This window comes from Corvus hawaiiensis, chromosome 8, assembly GCF_020740725.1.
Source record: "Corvus hawaiiensis isolate bCorHaw1 chromosome 8, bCorHaw1.pri.cur, whole genome shotgun sequence".
In the NCBI taxonomy this organism is placed as follows: domain Eukaryota; kingdom Metazoa; phylum Chordata; class Aves; order Passeriformes; family Corvidae; genus Corvus; species Corvus hawaiiensis.
In genome coordinates this window covers 33,870,578-33,881,562 of record NC_063220.1, presented here as the reverse complement: position 1 = coordinate 33,881,562, position 10,985 = coordinate 33,870,578, and the positions used below count along the sequence as shown (strand labels likewise).

At 51.0% G+C, this 10,985-nt stretch overlaps 1 protein-coding gene across 12 annotated transcripts in view; it reads left to right on the top strand.

Annotated features, from left to right (window-relative positions):
- Positions 1 to 10,985, top strand: part of CDH23 (cadherin related 23) — a 182,306-nt gene continuing 171,321 nt past the window's right edge. For 9 of the 12 annotated variants that reach the window (XM_048310987.1, XM_048310986.1, XM_048310990.1 and 6 more), the window contains exons 1-2: positions 369 to 529; positions 9,825 to 9,899. In XM_048310987.1, the coding sequence (XP_048166944.1) occupies positions 9,830 to 9,899 (70 nt within the window). In that variant the 5' untranslated portion in view covers positions 369 to 529; positions 9,825 to 9,829. Of the gene's footprint in view, positions 138 to 201; positions 256 to 368; positions 530 to 9,824; positions 9,900 to 10,985 lie in introns of those variants that run through there. The other 3 variants (XM_048310984.1, XM_048310985.1, XM_048310988.1) reach the window with 3 other exon arrangements.

Sequence of the window (10,985 nt, the reverse complement as noted above, 5' to 3'; positions counted from 1 at the left end):
GCGAGGCTCCGGGTGCCCGGGGAGAGCAGCTCGGCAGGAATATCCGTGCGGCTCTCCTGGTACCCCGTGCCCGGATCGCTTTCCTACTCATGTATGATTTACGTGCTCCGGGCCCTGCCAGCTGCTCCTGCGTGCAGGTCAGAGAAATAACAACATTAGCAAGAAAAAAAAAAATAATTAAACCTACCGAGGCTGAGTTAAACTTTCAGTAACCAGCACCCAGTGCCTGCTCGGGCTGAAGTTGGATTTGAGGAGGTGACTGCTGTTTGGGGGGCGAGCCCTGGATTTGGGGCGGTTGGGAGTCCCCCGGGAGGGGTCAGGAGCGGGGGAAGGTGGAGCCGGCGCTGAAATCCCGGGTACCTGGGCGAGGGGCGCTGCGCCGCCCGCGTCAGTGTCTCCTGCGCTCCTTCCCTTTCCCTCCCCTTCCTCCTCCTCCTCCTCCCGCGGCGGCTCACGCGGCTCGCAGGGCGGCGGGGGGGGGGGCATGGGGGGTCGCCGCTGACACCGGGCTTCGAGATATCCACCACAGGTAATGGCCCACCGCTTTTCCTTATTCCTCGTGGGTTTATTCATTTGGGAGGGGTGGGATGGGGGGCGAGGAGGATGTGCGGAGGCGAGGGCATCACCCCCTCCATTTCCCGGGGGGCGGCTTTGCGCGGGGTCTCCCTTCCAGAACCTACTTTGTTTGCTTTCACCGAGCGAACAGATTTTTTGGGGGGCCGAGCCCTGCTATTATTATTATTATTGTTATTCTTTTGGGCGGGGGGACGCGCTTAGCGCGGTGGTTTCCGTGGCAGTAGAGGGGGAGCCCAACCTTTCTCCCTTTTCCCTAAAATAACACTATAAACGTACGGTGGCATCCGCTGTCCTGCCCCGAGGGAGCGGGCACGCTGCCCCCTCCTCCCCCTATCCCCGGCTCTAATTTGGAGTTCGGGCTGCTCAGAAGCTCCAAAGTTTCTGGGATAAGCCAGGGTTGAACTTCTTCCCAGACGTGGGAATGCCACGCCGCAGCCGCGCGTGGGGGCTGAGCCGCAGTGGAAGCGGTGGGATTTTTAAATCCCCTCCAAACACTATTAAAATAGCAGGACAGCGCTTTAAAATGTCACGCTTTCCCTGAACGTTTTGAGAAAACACTTTATTTTAGATTACTTTTCCTCCTCTGATTCTTTACTTGCTGCTGCTTTCTTTCGTCTCCTCCAGAACCTGCAGACCCTCTTTCCTTTAAATCCGTGTTCTGGCCACCTTGCCGGCCACTATCGCTTCCCCAAGCTGCCTCTTTTATCCATCAGCGTTTTCCAGGAGGAGAGGGATGCTGGAATGGGACATTTCTTACGCTGATGTGTGTTTTCTTTGTAGTTGCTTTGGGTTTTTTAGCCTGTGCTGGGGGAAAAGCCGCGTCTGGCAGCGGATTCCTTGGGCAGGAGGGCTGGCAGAGCTGCCGGGGCTCGCTCTGCTGGGGCTGCATGCAACAAGCCTGTCTTCTTCCCGAGATCTTCCCGGTGCATCCTGCGGGAGCCTGGGCTGCCTCGTGCATGTGGGATAGAGCGGTGCATTGAGATGTTTTAAATTTATTTTTTTGGAGAGTGGGGGCTGGGAATAAAGTATTCCCATGGAATACTTGCATTTGTGAAAATCCAGGTGGTTATTTTGGCAGAGTGAGTTTTACCTTTGTCTCTTCTTCTCCCCTGTCCTGTCAAAGGAGGGGAAGAGAAATTGCTGTGCAATTCCATTTTCCTTCACTACTTCTGTCCCTCCCCAGCACAAAGCTTTCTTGTTTCGGAAGGAGTTGGGATGGTGTAGTGAAAAACACAATGTTTTGTTTTAAGATCAGGTTGTAAAACACCATCTTTGTGGGAAACTGTAAAAATTGATGTTGTCCCTTCTTTTAATTTTTAACTTTTTTTTGTGATAATTGGGAGCAACAATGTCTGGAAGAGGCGGGAGCCGTGGAGCTTGGCTGGCTGCTGTGGCTGAGCCTGGGAAGGGCCCCCAGCCCATGTCCAAAGGGACTGTGTCCCTCTGCCAGGAGCATCACCTGGGTACAGCAGGGAGGGAGGCAGCACCAGAACCATTCCTGCTGCCCAGCTGCAGTAATCTCCAGAGTGATGCCCATGGCATGGCAGCTCCTCTGCTGACCTGGTGCAAGGAAAAAGGCCCTGCAATCCTCTTCTGAGCACACCCCGGAGCAGCTGGGGGGAAAGGACCTCTTAAAAAGGATTCCATTTATGAAGTTTCTTAGATGTTCTGTGCGGATGGTCTGGAGCACAGATTAGTTTTGAATTTAAGAAGCTTTAGGATATGGGATTGGCTTGATGAGGGGGCTGGCCTGTGGCCTCTTGTTAGGGTGTAAAATATCCCAGCTGCTCGCAGCCAGGCTAATTGAGCTGGAGCTTTGCTTTGGGAGCATGAACAGTTCCATGTGCAACCTAAAACTTCCATGTTTTTTTCCCCACTATAGTATCCTTCTTCCTCCAATAAGACTTCTAATAATGTTGCAGGATAAATATAGTTATTTTGGGGCTTTTGTGGCCTAAGGCCTACAATTGTGAAAATTCCTGCCTTTGTGCTGATGTTATCTGACTGTATTTCAGTGTGTAGATTCTGCAGCTGAAATGGGGAGAAATTGGGAATTCCAATGGTTAAGACCCAAATCTTGCAGATGTCCTGGATCTTGCCAGTGGTTTGGTAAAGACCAGGATGCTATGGCAGGGGCTGGAGTAGCATTTATCCGTGGGCTGTGCTCAGCTTGAGGTTTCAGTGTGGGCAGGAGATGTTAGTCCAGGGGCCTGGTGCCTTTCAGTCCATGAAGGTGAAGATTAGATGGCATATTAGGAAGGAATTCCTTGCTGTGAGGGTGGGGAGCTCCTGGCACAGGGTGCCCAGAGAAGCTGTGGCTGCCCCATACCTGGACGTGCCCAAGGCCAGGTTGGATGGGGCTTAGAGCAAGCTGGGATAGTGGAAGGTGTCCCTGCCCACGGCAGGGGCTGGAACTGGGTGGTCTTTAAAGTCCCTTCTGACCAGCGGGGCAATCCTGGCACACAATGTCACTTTTGCAGCCTCCTGGAAGCGTCCATTTCAACCCGTGTCCTGGGGCCAAGGACCTGGCTTGCAATGGAAACTGCTCTGGGTGTGGGAAGGCTGTGCTGTCCCTTCAGAGCCTCTGCCAGAGCCTGGATTGCTTTGCCCTGATCTGTGGGTTTGATAAAACAGCTGCTCTCCCGGGAAGAAAGAGGTCCTGCTTGGAGTGAGCTGGGGAGAGAGAGTCACTGGGGGCAAACTTGTGATGGAAATAGAGCAATGTGCTGGAGGCTGGGCATGCTGCACCTTTGGAAAGGGCATGTAGGAGAGGGACTGGACAGCTTCAAGGGCCCTCAGCCACATCTGGGGTCTCAGGAGGGTTCGCATGAACAAGCCTGTCACTGGTGATGGACTGCTGTCATTAATCCAAATAATTTCATCCCTGCTGCATGCCTTTGTCTTTCTGTTCAATCCCTGCTCCCCAGGGCTGCTGTTTGGGATTGAGGGATTTTGAGGGGGTTCCTCGTAAGTATCCCCATCTTCCTTGCCGTGTGCTGTCTCTATCTTTTTTTCCTGCTCCTACAATTCCAGCCAGCGAGTGATTACCCCAGTGTGCCCATGGTGCTGCTCCGCCAGGTGAAGCTTCCCTTTTATTAGCTGGAACAGCCAGCGGGCCTTGGAAAGGTCTGGAGCAGCAAAGTGCCTCTCTCTGGAAGTTAAGTGAGCTTTGTGTGAAAGCAGCAAGGACACTTCCCTCTTGATTTGGATGAGGCAAGAAATGGCCTGAGAGCCTTTGCAGCTCCAGTTCACCAGTGTGAAGGTTTTTTGTGGGTTTTCTTATAGTTGTTTTATTTTTTTCCCTTTCTTCTGAAGCATCCCTTTTTCCCTCTGTTTTTAAGATCTACCATTCCAGTCACCAGAGGCCTGAGCAAAGTAGCCTTGTTGCTTCTTTTTAGTGTTGCAAACACCCAGCCTGGAGCTTAGGGGCAGCTGGGGGCAGGGAGATGGGATGAAATCCCAGGTGCACACACACCCGGGGTCCTGGACTTGCAGTGGTGTTTACCAAGGGAGATGGAGTTAAGTAACTCACCCATCTCCTTTGGCAGGGCTTTAAAATGCAGCTTGGTGACTGAATGGGAGGAGCTGGTGGTTCTGAGGCTGGTGACTTGCCCTTGAGGCTGATGCTGAATCCTTTATTGCTGTTGTGGGGGGACATCTTGGGGCAAAGCCTGTGCCCTGCTCCCTCCTGCTGCAAAAAGGGGATCTTCACCTTGAAAACTGTACCTGGACATGGCAAGGAGGGAGGTGCCAAGGCAGTCCCTACCAGCAGATGCTTTTTTCCCCTTTAATCCCACTTCACACATATCTTGTCCTCTTCTTTCCCCCAAACCAAGCACAGCTCGTGTGCCCAGCTCTGGAGCGGCACGGGTGGGAACCCCCAGGGTCTGTAGGCACAGGCTGGGTGGCAGCAGTACAGACTACTCAGGGATCGTGTGTGGGAGCCCGAGGATGTTGGACACTTCTCCTGCATAGTTTTGATGCAGTGCTTGGAAGTCCAGCCAGGCTGCTGCCTGCTCTGGGTGAGGGGGAGGCCTTCCTCTTCCAGGCAGGGCGCAAGAAGAAAGTGTCTGGCATCCCATTCCTGAGCAGGCTTGGAGTCAGGCCTTCAGCATTCTTACATTTGCCACTTTGTCCATTCCTGTATATTTTCTAAGAGCCTGGAGAGAGGGTCCTGTCTTGTGAGACCAGACTGTGTGTGTCACTTCTCTGCATTCAGCTTTCCACTTTCTCCTAAAGCAAGGATTCCCACCCTTCTTCCCCTCCTCCTTTTTTCCTCCCTCTTTTTTTCCTTTAAGCCAAGCTCTGTTGCTGTTGGCTGCTTTTCCACCTTTTCATCCCACGTTAGCATCATCTGCTCCATAGCTTTGCTGTGTTGCTTCCATGTGTTGGTGCAGCCCAGGAGCCTGTTGGCTTGGTCTCTATGCCCCATCCCAGCCTTCCTCCCAGCTTAGGAGCTGCTGTTCCAGCTGAACGGAGGTTTTGTGATGGAAAATGGTTGCTATGAGGCCTATGGTGACTAGCAACCAGTGCTGGAGACTCTGAAGAGCCAGTGCTGTCCCACTTAAAAGGATATAAATCAGGAATCTCCATTTCTGTCTCCCCAAAAGAGAAGTTGCCCTTGCCATGGAGGGATGGGTGCCAGTGACTGATGCAGCAGGGAATAGGAGCCCTCTTCCCAAAGCTCCCGGGGTGTTATTTTAATATTCCATGGATGCAGAAGTTGAGTTGGATGCATTATTTGACTTTTCCTTGGAGATGCCACAGTTATGGTGTAGGGTTTGATGTTGCTTATGCAGAGTGGGGTAGTTATTGGGATTGTCTTGTGGCAGTGACTTGGAAAACCAATGTCATTTCCAACCCAGGCACAGCCTTCCTGCATGGACAGGAATGTTTAAAGATGGCATTTCCTTCTGAATCTGGGTTTTTGGTTAAATGATGTGTTAATGTAATTTTGCAGCTAATGTTTGATTCCTGTGGGAAAGCAAATGTCTGGAAGCCCCAACCAACATACTTTCACTCCTGTCCTTGTTTTAAAATGGAAGTAAACTGCTGGAAGCGTGGGAAACCTTTGGGTGTTAGTAGTTGTTAGTAAGGAGCACCTCGAGCTTTTTCCCTGGAAGAAGAAAGGTTTGAATACCCCAGTTGGGAAGTGCAGAGATTTGTGGGGAGAAAACACCCCTCTCTCCAGCCTTCATTTTGATTTTGGGGTGAAGGAAGGAGAGAGAGGATTTTCATGCTCTTTTCTCCTACATACACCATCTCAGGTGGGTTGTGGCAGGTGCCAGCAGCTGTGCCCCTTATTCCCTGTGGGCATCCATATCCCTGCTCCCATGTGCATACCAATATCCTGGCCTGTATTTATTTAACCGGGAAATTTTATTTTCTTTCGCTGCAGGGAATAGAAAGCAAGAAAAAAAAAAAAGGGGGCAAATTTTTTCACTGGGAACAAATCTCATTTTCAAGAGTCCTGACAAAATGAGCCATAAAATTACAATATTTCAAAGTGCTTTGTAATTCTAGTGCGGACGGCTCTTCATCACGGAATCCGAAAGCTCAGAAAATATAAAACTCATTAGATTAAAATAAACCACCTACTGCACGGGAGAAAAGCTTATTTATCAATATCAATTTACTTCTGATTACCCTGTTCTGCAATTTGTTATTTTTGGGAATTATGACTTGGATATGGCTCATGCCAATATGGGGGTGGGAATAAAAAAAAAAAATCGGAATTAAGTTGTAATTTTTTTTCCTTTTGAATCCTACTTATTGTAAAGTCCTGGCCAAGAGGCAGTAATAAGAAGAAAAGGTGAATTTCTAGCAGTGCTTTTTTTAAGCAGCAGAGGGATGAGGAAGCTGGGAAAGCAGGAGAGGCTGTTCTTTTGGTGTGAGGGGTGGTGTTAAGCGATGTGCTTGGCCAAAGGGGATCCCAGGGGTGGTTTTTTGGATGCGTGTTTGGTGGTGGTCCATGCTGGATCTCCTGGCTGCTCTTCCAAGGTGGCCACAGTGACAGAGGAAGCTTGGCAGAGAGGGGTCCTCCAGCAGCTGGATGGATGCTGTGGGTGTGGTGGCATCCTGGTGACATCTCAGGTACTTCCACCCCACCTCCCACATCAAATCCTGTGGGTGGGCAATGCTGTCCCTCTTTGGGGGCCATCATTGGTGTTTTGTTGCCAGAAAAGGGGCTTTTTTGGGAAGGCACAGAGTTTCCTCCTGCGGTGGCCGTTCGGGAGATGCTCTGATTTACACTTTCATTTCCTCTCTGTGCCCCTGGCGCAGCGCGGAGCAAACAGAGAGGTTGGAGCTGTAAATTTTGAGGCTCGAGCATCGCGGTGCTGTTTGGGGAAGGGAAGACCAGGCGAGGGGAAGAAGGGACAGGGGTTCTGGGGATGATTAAAGATGCCAGCGTGGAGCAGCTCTGCCAGCCGGGCTCCGGAACGGCAGCTCCGGCGGAGGCAGCGGAATGTTTTGTGTGTGCGCAGAGCCGCTCCCGTAGGCAAGCGCCCCAGCAGTGCATTTAAAAATAAACCAGCCCGGGTGCAGAGCCTGGAACTGCTGTTAAAGCACCCCGAGAGCAGTCCATGGCCCGGGCTGGAGCACTGGGAGCGTCCCTGCTCCAGCGTTCCATGGAGGTGAGGTGCCAGGAGGAGGCTCCTGGAGCATGGCTGGGGTGGGTGCGTGCCAAGGGCTGGAGCAGGTGGGATTTGCCACGTTTAGGGATGCAGCAATGCTGTTGAAGCAGTGAAAAAGCCGCTTCTCAGGCTTGGGAAAGGAGGAGGCATTTGGAGAAAGCAGGCTGAAAAGCCTTTGCTTGACCTGAGTTGATTCCTAAACTTTCAAGCCCCAGATTTGTTTGCACTGTGGTGTTTCCTCAGCTTCCCATTCCCTGACGCTCTGTCTGCTGCTCTGTGTGCCTTGGGAGCAGCTGCCAGCGGATGGGGAAACCTCTGGTTTAACATTAGTGCTTTGGCAGCCAGGAGGAGACAACAGTTGAGCTCCTGGGGATGCCTTGCCCAGAGACATTATCATGCTGGAAACTGCACCAAATGCTTCCTCTGAAGACCCTCATTCAGGCACAAGGTGCAATTTAGTCTGCTCTTAGTCACAATTTTTTAAGTTCTCCCCAGAGACTTCTTGATCCCGTTCCTTAAATTTGCAATATCTGAGTGAACCATCTCGAAGAACCAGTGAAGAGCTGCAATATTAATGAAGACAGAGAAAATCAAAATGACATTTCAGGCAATTACTTACATAATGAAGTGACTGACTTGGAATATCCAATATTTAGATTTATCATGACACTCAAAAGGGGATGCTGTCAACCGCCTTTATTTCTACATCACATAAATTGTTTTTCCACTGCCCTGTTGCCTTTTAAACATGGGCTGTGAAGATGGAAAATGTTCACGCTCACTTGGGCTGATAGTGGTGCTGTTTGAGAAGAAAGTTAGTGTTTTCCTCAGTGGCATTTTGGCATTGCAGAAGGCAGAGGAACCCATTTCCATCGCATCCTCTCTGGCTGCAGCACCAAGAGCTTGGGCTCTGCATTCCATGCTGGATGCAGGGGTCTGGAACAACAGTGCTGTCTGAGATTTCCTCCTCCCCAAAACCTATTAAAGCAAGGGGAAAATTGAGATGTTTGGTGTTTTTTCTTTATTACAAGAATCTATTCTGCTTTTGCTGGCCGAACATAAGTATTTAAAGGGATTGTCAGGATGCCTGGTTCCTGGGAAAGTGGTCATTTTTGTTTAGAAACTGGGCCTTATGGATGCTCTGCTGACACTGAGCACTCAGAAGTCAGAAGCTTGTCATGGGGTAGAGGTTTAAACTCTCCTGCCCTGACTGTGTTTTCTGAGGCGATGGGCATGATTACACCTGTCTTCTCAGGCTTGCACTGAGATACCTGAAGATGCACAAAATGCACCACAGCACCATTTTTCTTGTCTAGGCACAGACCTCTTCATCCCAGAGACTCTCTGTAGCAAAATAGCGGGAGAAATTAGAATTTCAGGCCCTTTCTGCAGTGACAGAGTTGTTATGAGCTGTCTGCTTTGACACATCCATCAGTAACAATAAAATAGGTGTAGCTATTGCTTTGGAGCTCCTTTAGGAGCCTCCCTGAGGATTCCCATGAATCTCTTAAGGGGGGCAGAGCCCTTCACCCTTAGCTGGGTTGGGATAACTCTACCCACTGATGTGGGTAGAGCAGGATGCTGTGAAGGGAAGGTTTAGCTGGGTGACAGCTCCTCTCCCTGGAGTGTCACCTCCTTTCTCTGTCCTTGGGGCTGCTGCTGTCCCAGCTGGATCTGGTGGGAAAACATTCCACTGCCCCACAGCTTGCAGAGCACTCAGGGAAACATGGAGAGCTTCAGAGATGCGTCACTGGGGTGTCCTGTTGGTCTCAGGCTCTGCCTGAGGAAGCTTCTGGAGGTCTCCTTGTGCCTTTACACTCTGTGTAATACATGTGATTTATATTTGCCTCCAGGGTTGGAATGTTTTAAAATCCTTGTGTGCAAATTTCCTTGCAAAGCGAGACTTGGCTGAGGTTTTGTGGGGTTGGTTTGGAAAAAGCTTTGGGGTTGATGGTCTGAACACCAGGTGAGGATGTGGCTGTGCTGGCAGCTCTCTGGTGCTGTTTTATTCTGTTTCCTTAGAGTGAGTAGCCCTGTGCTGTGTTGAAAATTTGGGAGGCAGAGAGGGTTGAGGACATGCTCGGCAGCCTCCCTGCCTCCTGTGCTCCTGCAGTGCCTGCTCTGCAGCCACCCAGGTGCTGTGAGAGGTTCGAGGGGCTCTGTTCCCAAATCTTGGTGCCTCTCCAGTGATTCTGGGTCAAGCTTCCCGCACAACTCTGCCAAATCATCTCAGATCCGGCTGCTGACAGCTCACTGCTGTGTCACTCCCAGGTCACAGCAGCTCTTCCTTTGCTCTGGTGCTGGAGCGGCTCATCCCAGCTGGGGCTGCTCCTCTCCTGGTCACGGCGGTCACTGTGGCTTGTCCCCTCACATGAGAGGATCTTTGGGAAGAGGAAAGAAAAAAATGGAGCACCTCCACCAGGTTAATCGTGGTTTCTATTGCTAAGAGGATGTTTGGGGGCTACATGAACTGAGAAACAGAGTGTTGATGTCCTGAGGGTTCCCCTGTGGCATCAGGGAACCTGGGGCAGGGCTGTACCCTGAGCCTGATTTAGGGAGACAAGATCGTATCTGTCAAGTGCTGGACTTGACACTGCCTCTCTTCTTTGACAGGAACCATGAAGCGTTGTGTGGCTGCTGCCAGCACCTTCCTGCCTCTCCTCTTGCTCCTGGGGCTGGTCTCTCCAGGTAAGTCTGTCTCTGCTCTCTCCCTGCTCAGTGCTCGTGTTTGCAAGGTGTAAAGGCAATAATTGCTGTGTTTGTCATCTTCTGATGGATATACAAAGCAGCACTGCTGGGGTGATGTGGCTGCTACAGGTGAGCGATCTCCTGTCTCCATCCCGTGAAGTCCTGGGGACCTGCACATTGTGCTCCCACTCTTCTTGTAGTCCTTACTGGCTGCGCATGTGGCATCAGATGGCCCTTCTTGTGAGAGAGCCGGTGGGACTGGAAAAAGCCTTGGAGGAGGATGGATGTGCTGGTGAACCCGACAGTGGTAGATGCTCCTGGTGTATCTTGGTGAAAAGCCCTTGGCAACTTCCAGGTGTGGATTCACCAAGGCAAAGCTGGTGCTGGACCTGACATGAGGTCAATTTACGTAAACAAAACCTAAAGAAAACTGGAGGCAGAGATCACAGGCAGGGATGTAAAGCAGAAGCTTGTTAGCTGTTCAGCAGCAGAATATTGCTGACAGGGCTTTCCCCATGCTTTCAGCAGTAAAGTCGTTACCTGAACTGTGCTTTAATATATGCTGGGGGGAAAATAACTCCTATCTGAGCTGCAAAACCTCTTTTCTAATTTCCCATGGCGGGAAAGGCAGGGCTGTGGGCCAGAAGAGCCTCCACAGTAAGCCCTTCCCACTGATGCTGTGGGTCTTTCCTGGCACAGGGGCTTCTGGCAGGGAGCTGGTGGGACAATGGCCTTTTGGTGTAGAAAATGTGCCTTTTGGGACAGGTTCTGGCATATCACAAGGTGCATAGGAGCTGTAAATGTACAGCAAAGCCCCGTGAAAACTGGGATTGTTGCATGACCGGCCTAAACCCCCTGGGTGCTGGCGTAGGGAGGGGGTGCCTGTGTGGCTCTTGCTGATAAACAATAGCCAGTGTGTGTCTATTTGATAGCACTGTGCCCTTTGGAATAAAGGCTTTTTTTCCCCCTTTTTTCCCCCCTCCTGAAACCTCGAGATGGCTTGCCCAGATTGGCAGCCTGATTAAGCAGTCAGTGGATGACATTAGCTGTGAGTGACAGGCGCAGTCAATCTCCCTCTGGTGTCGT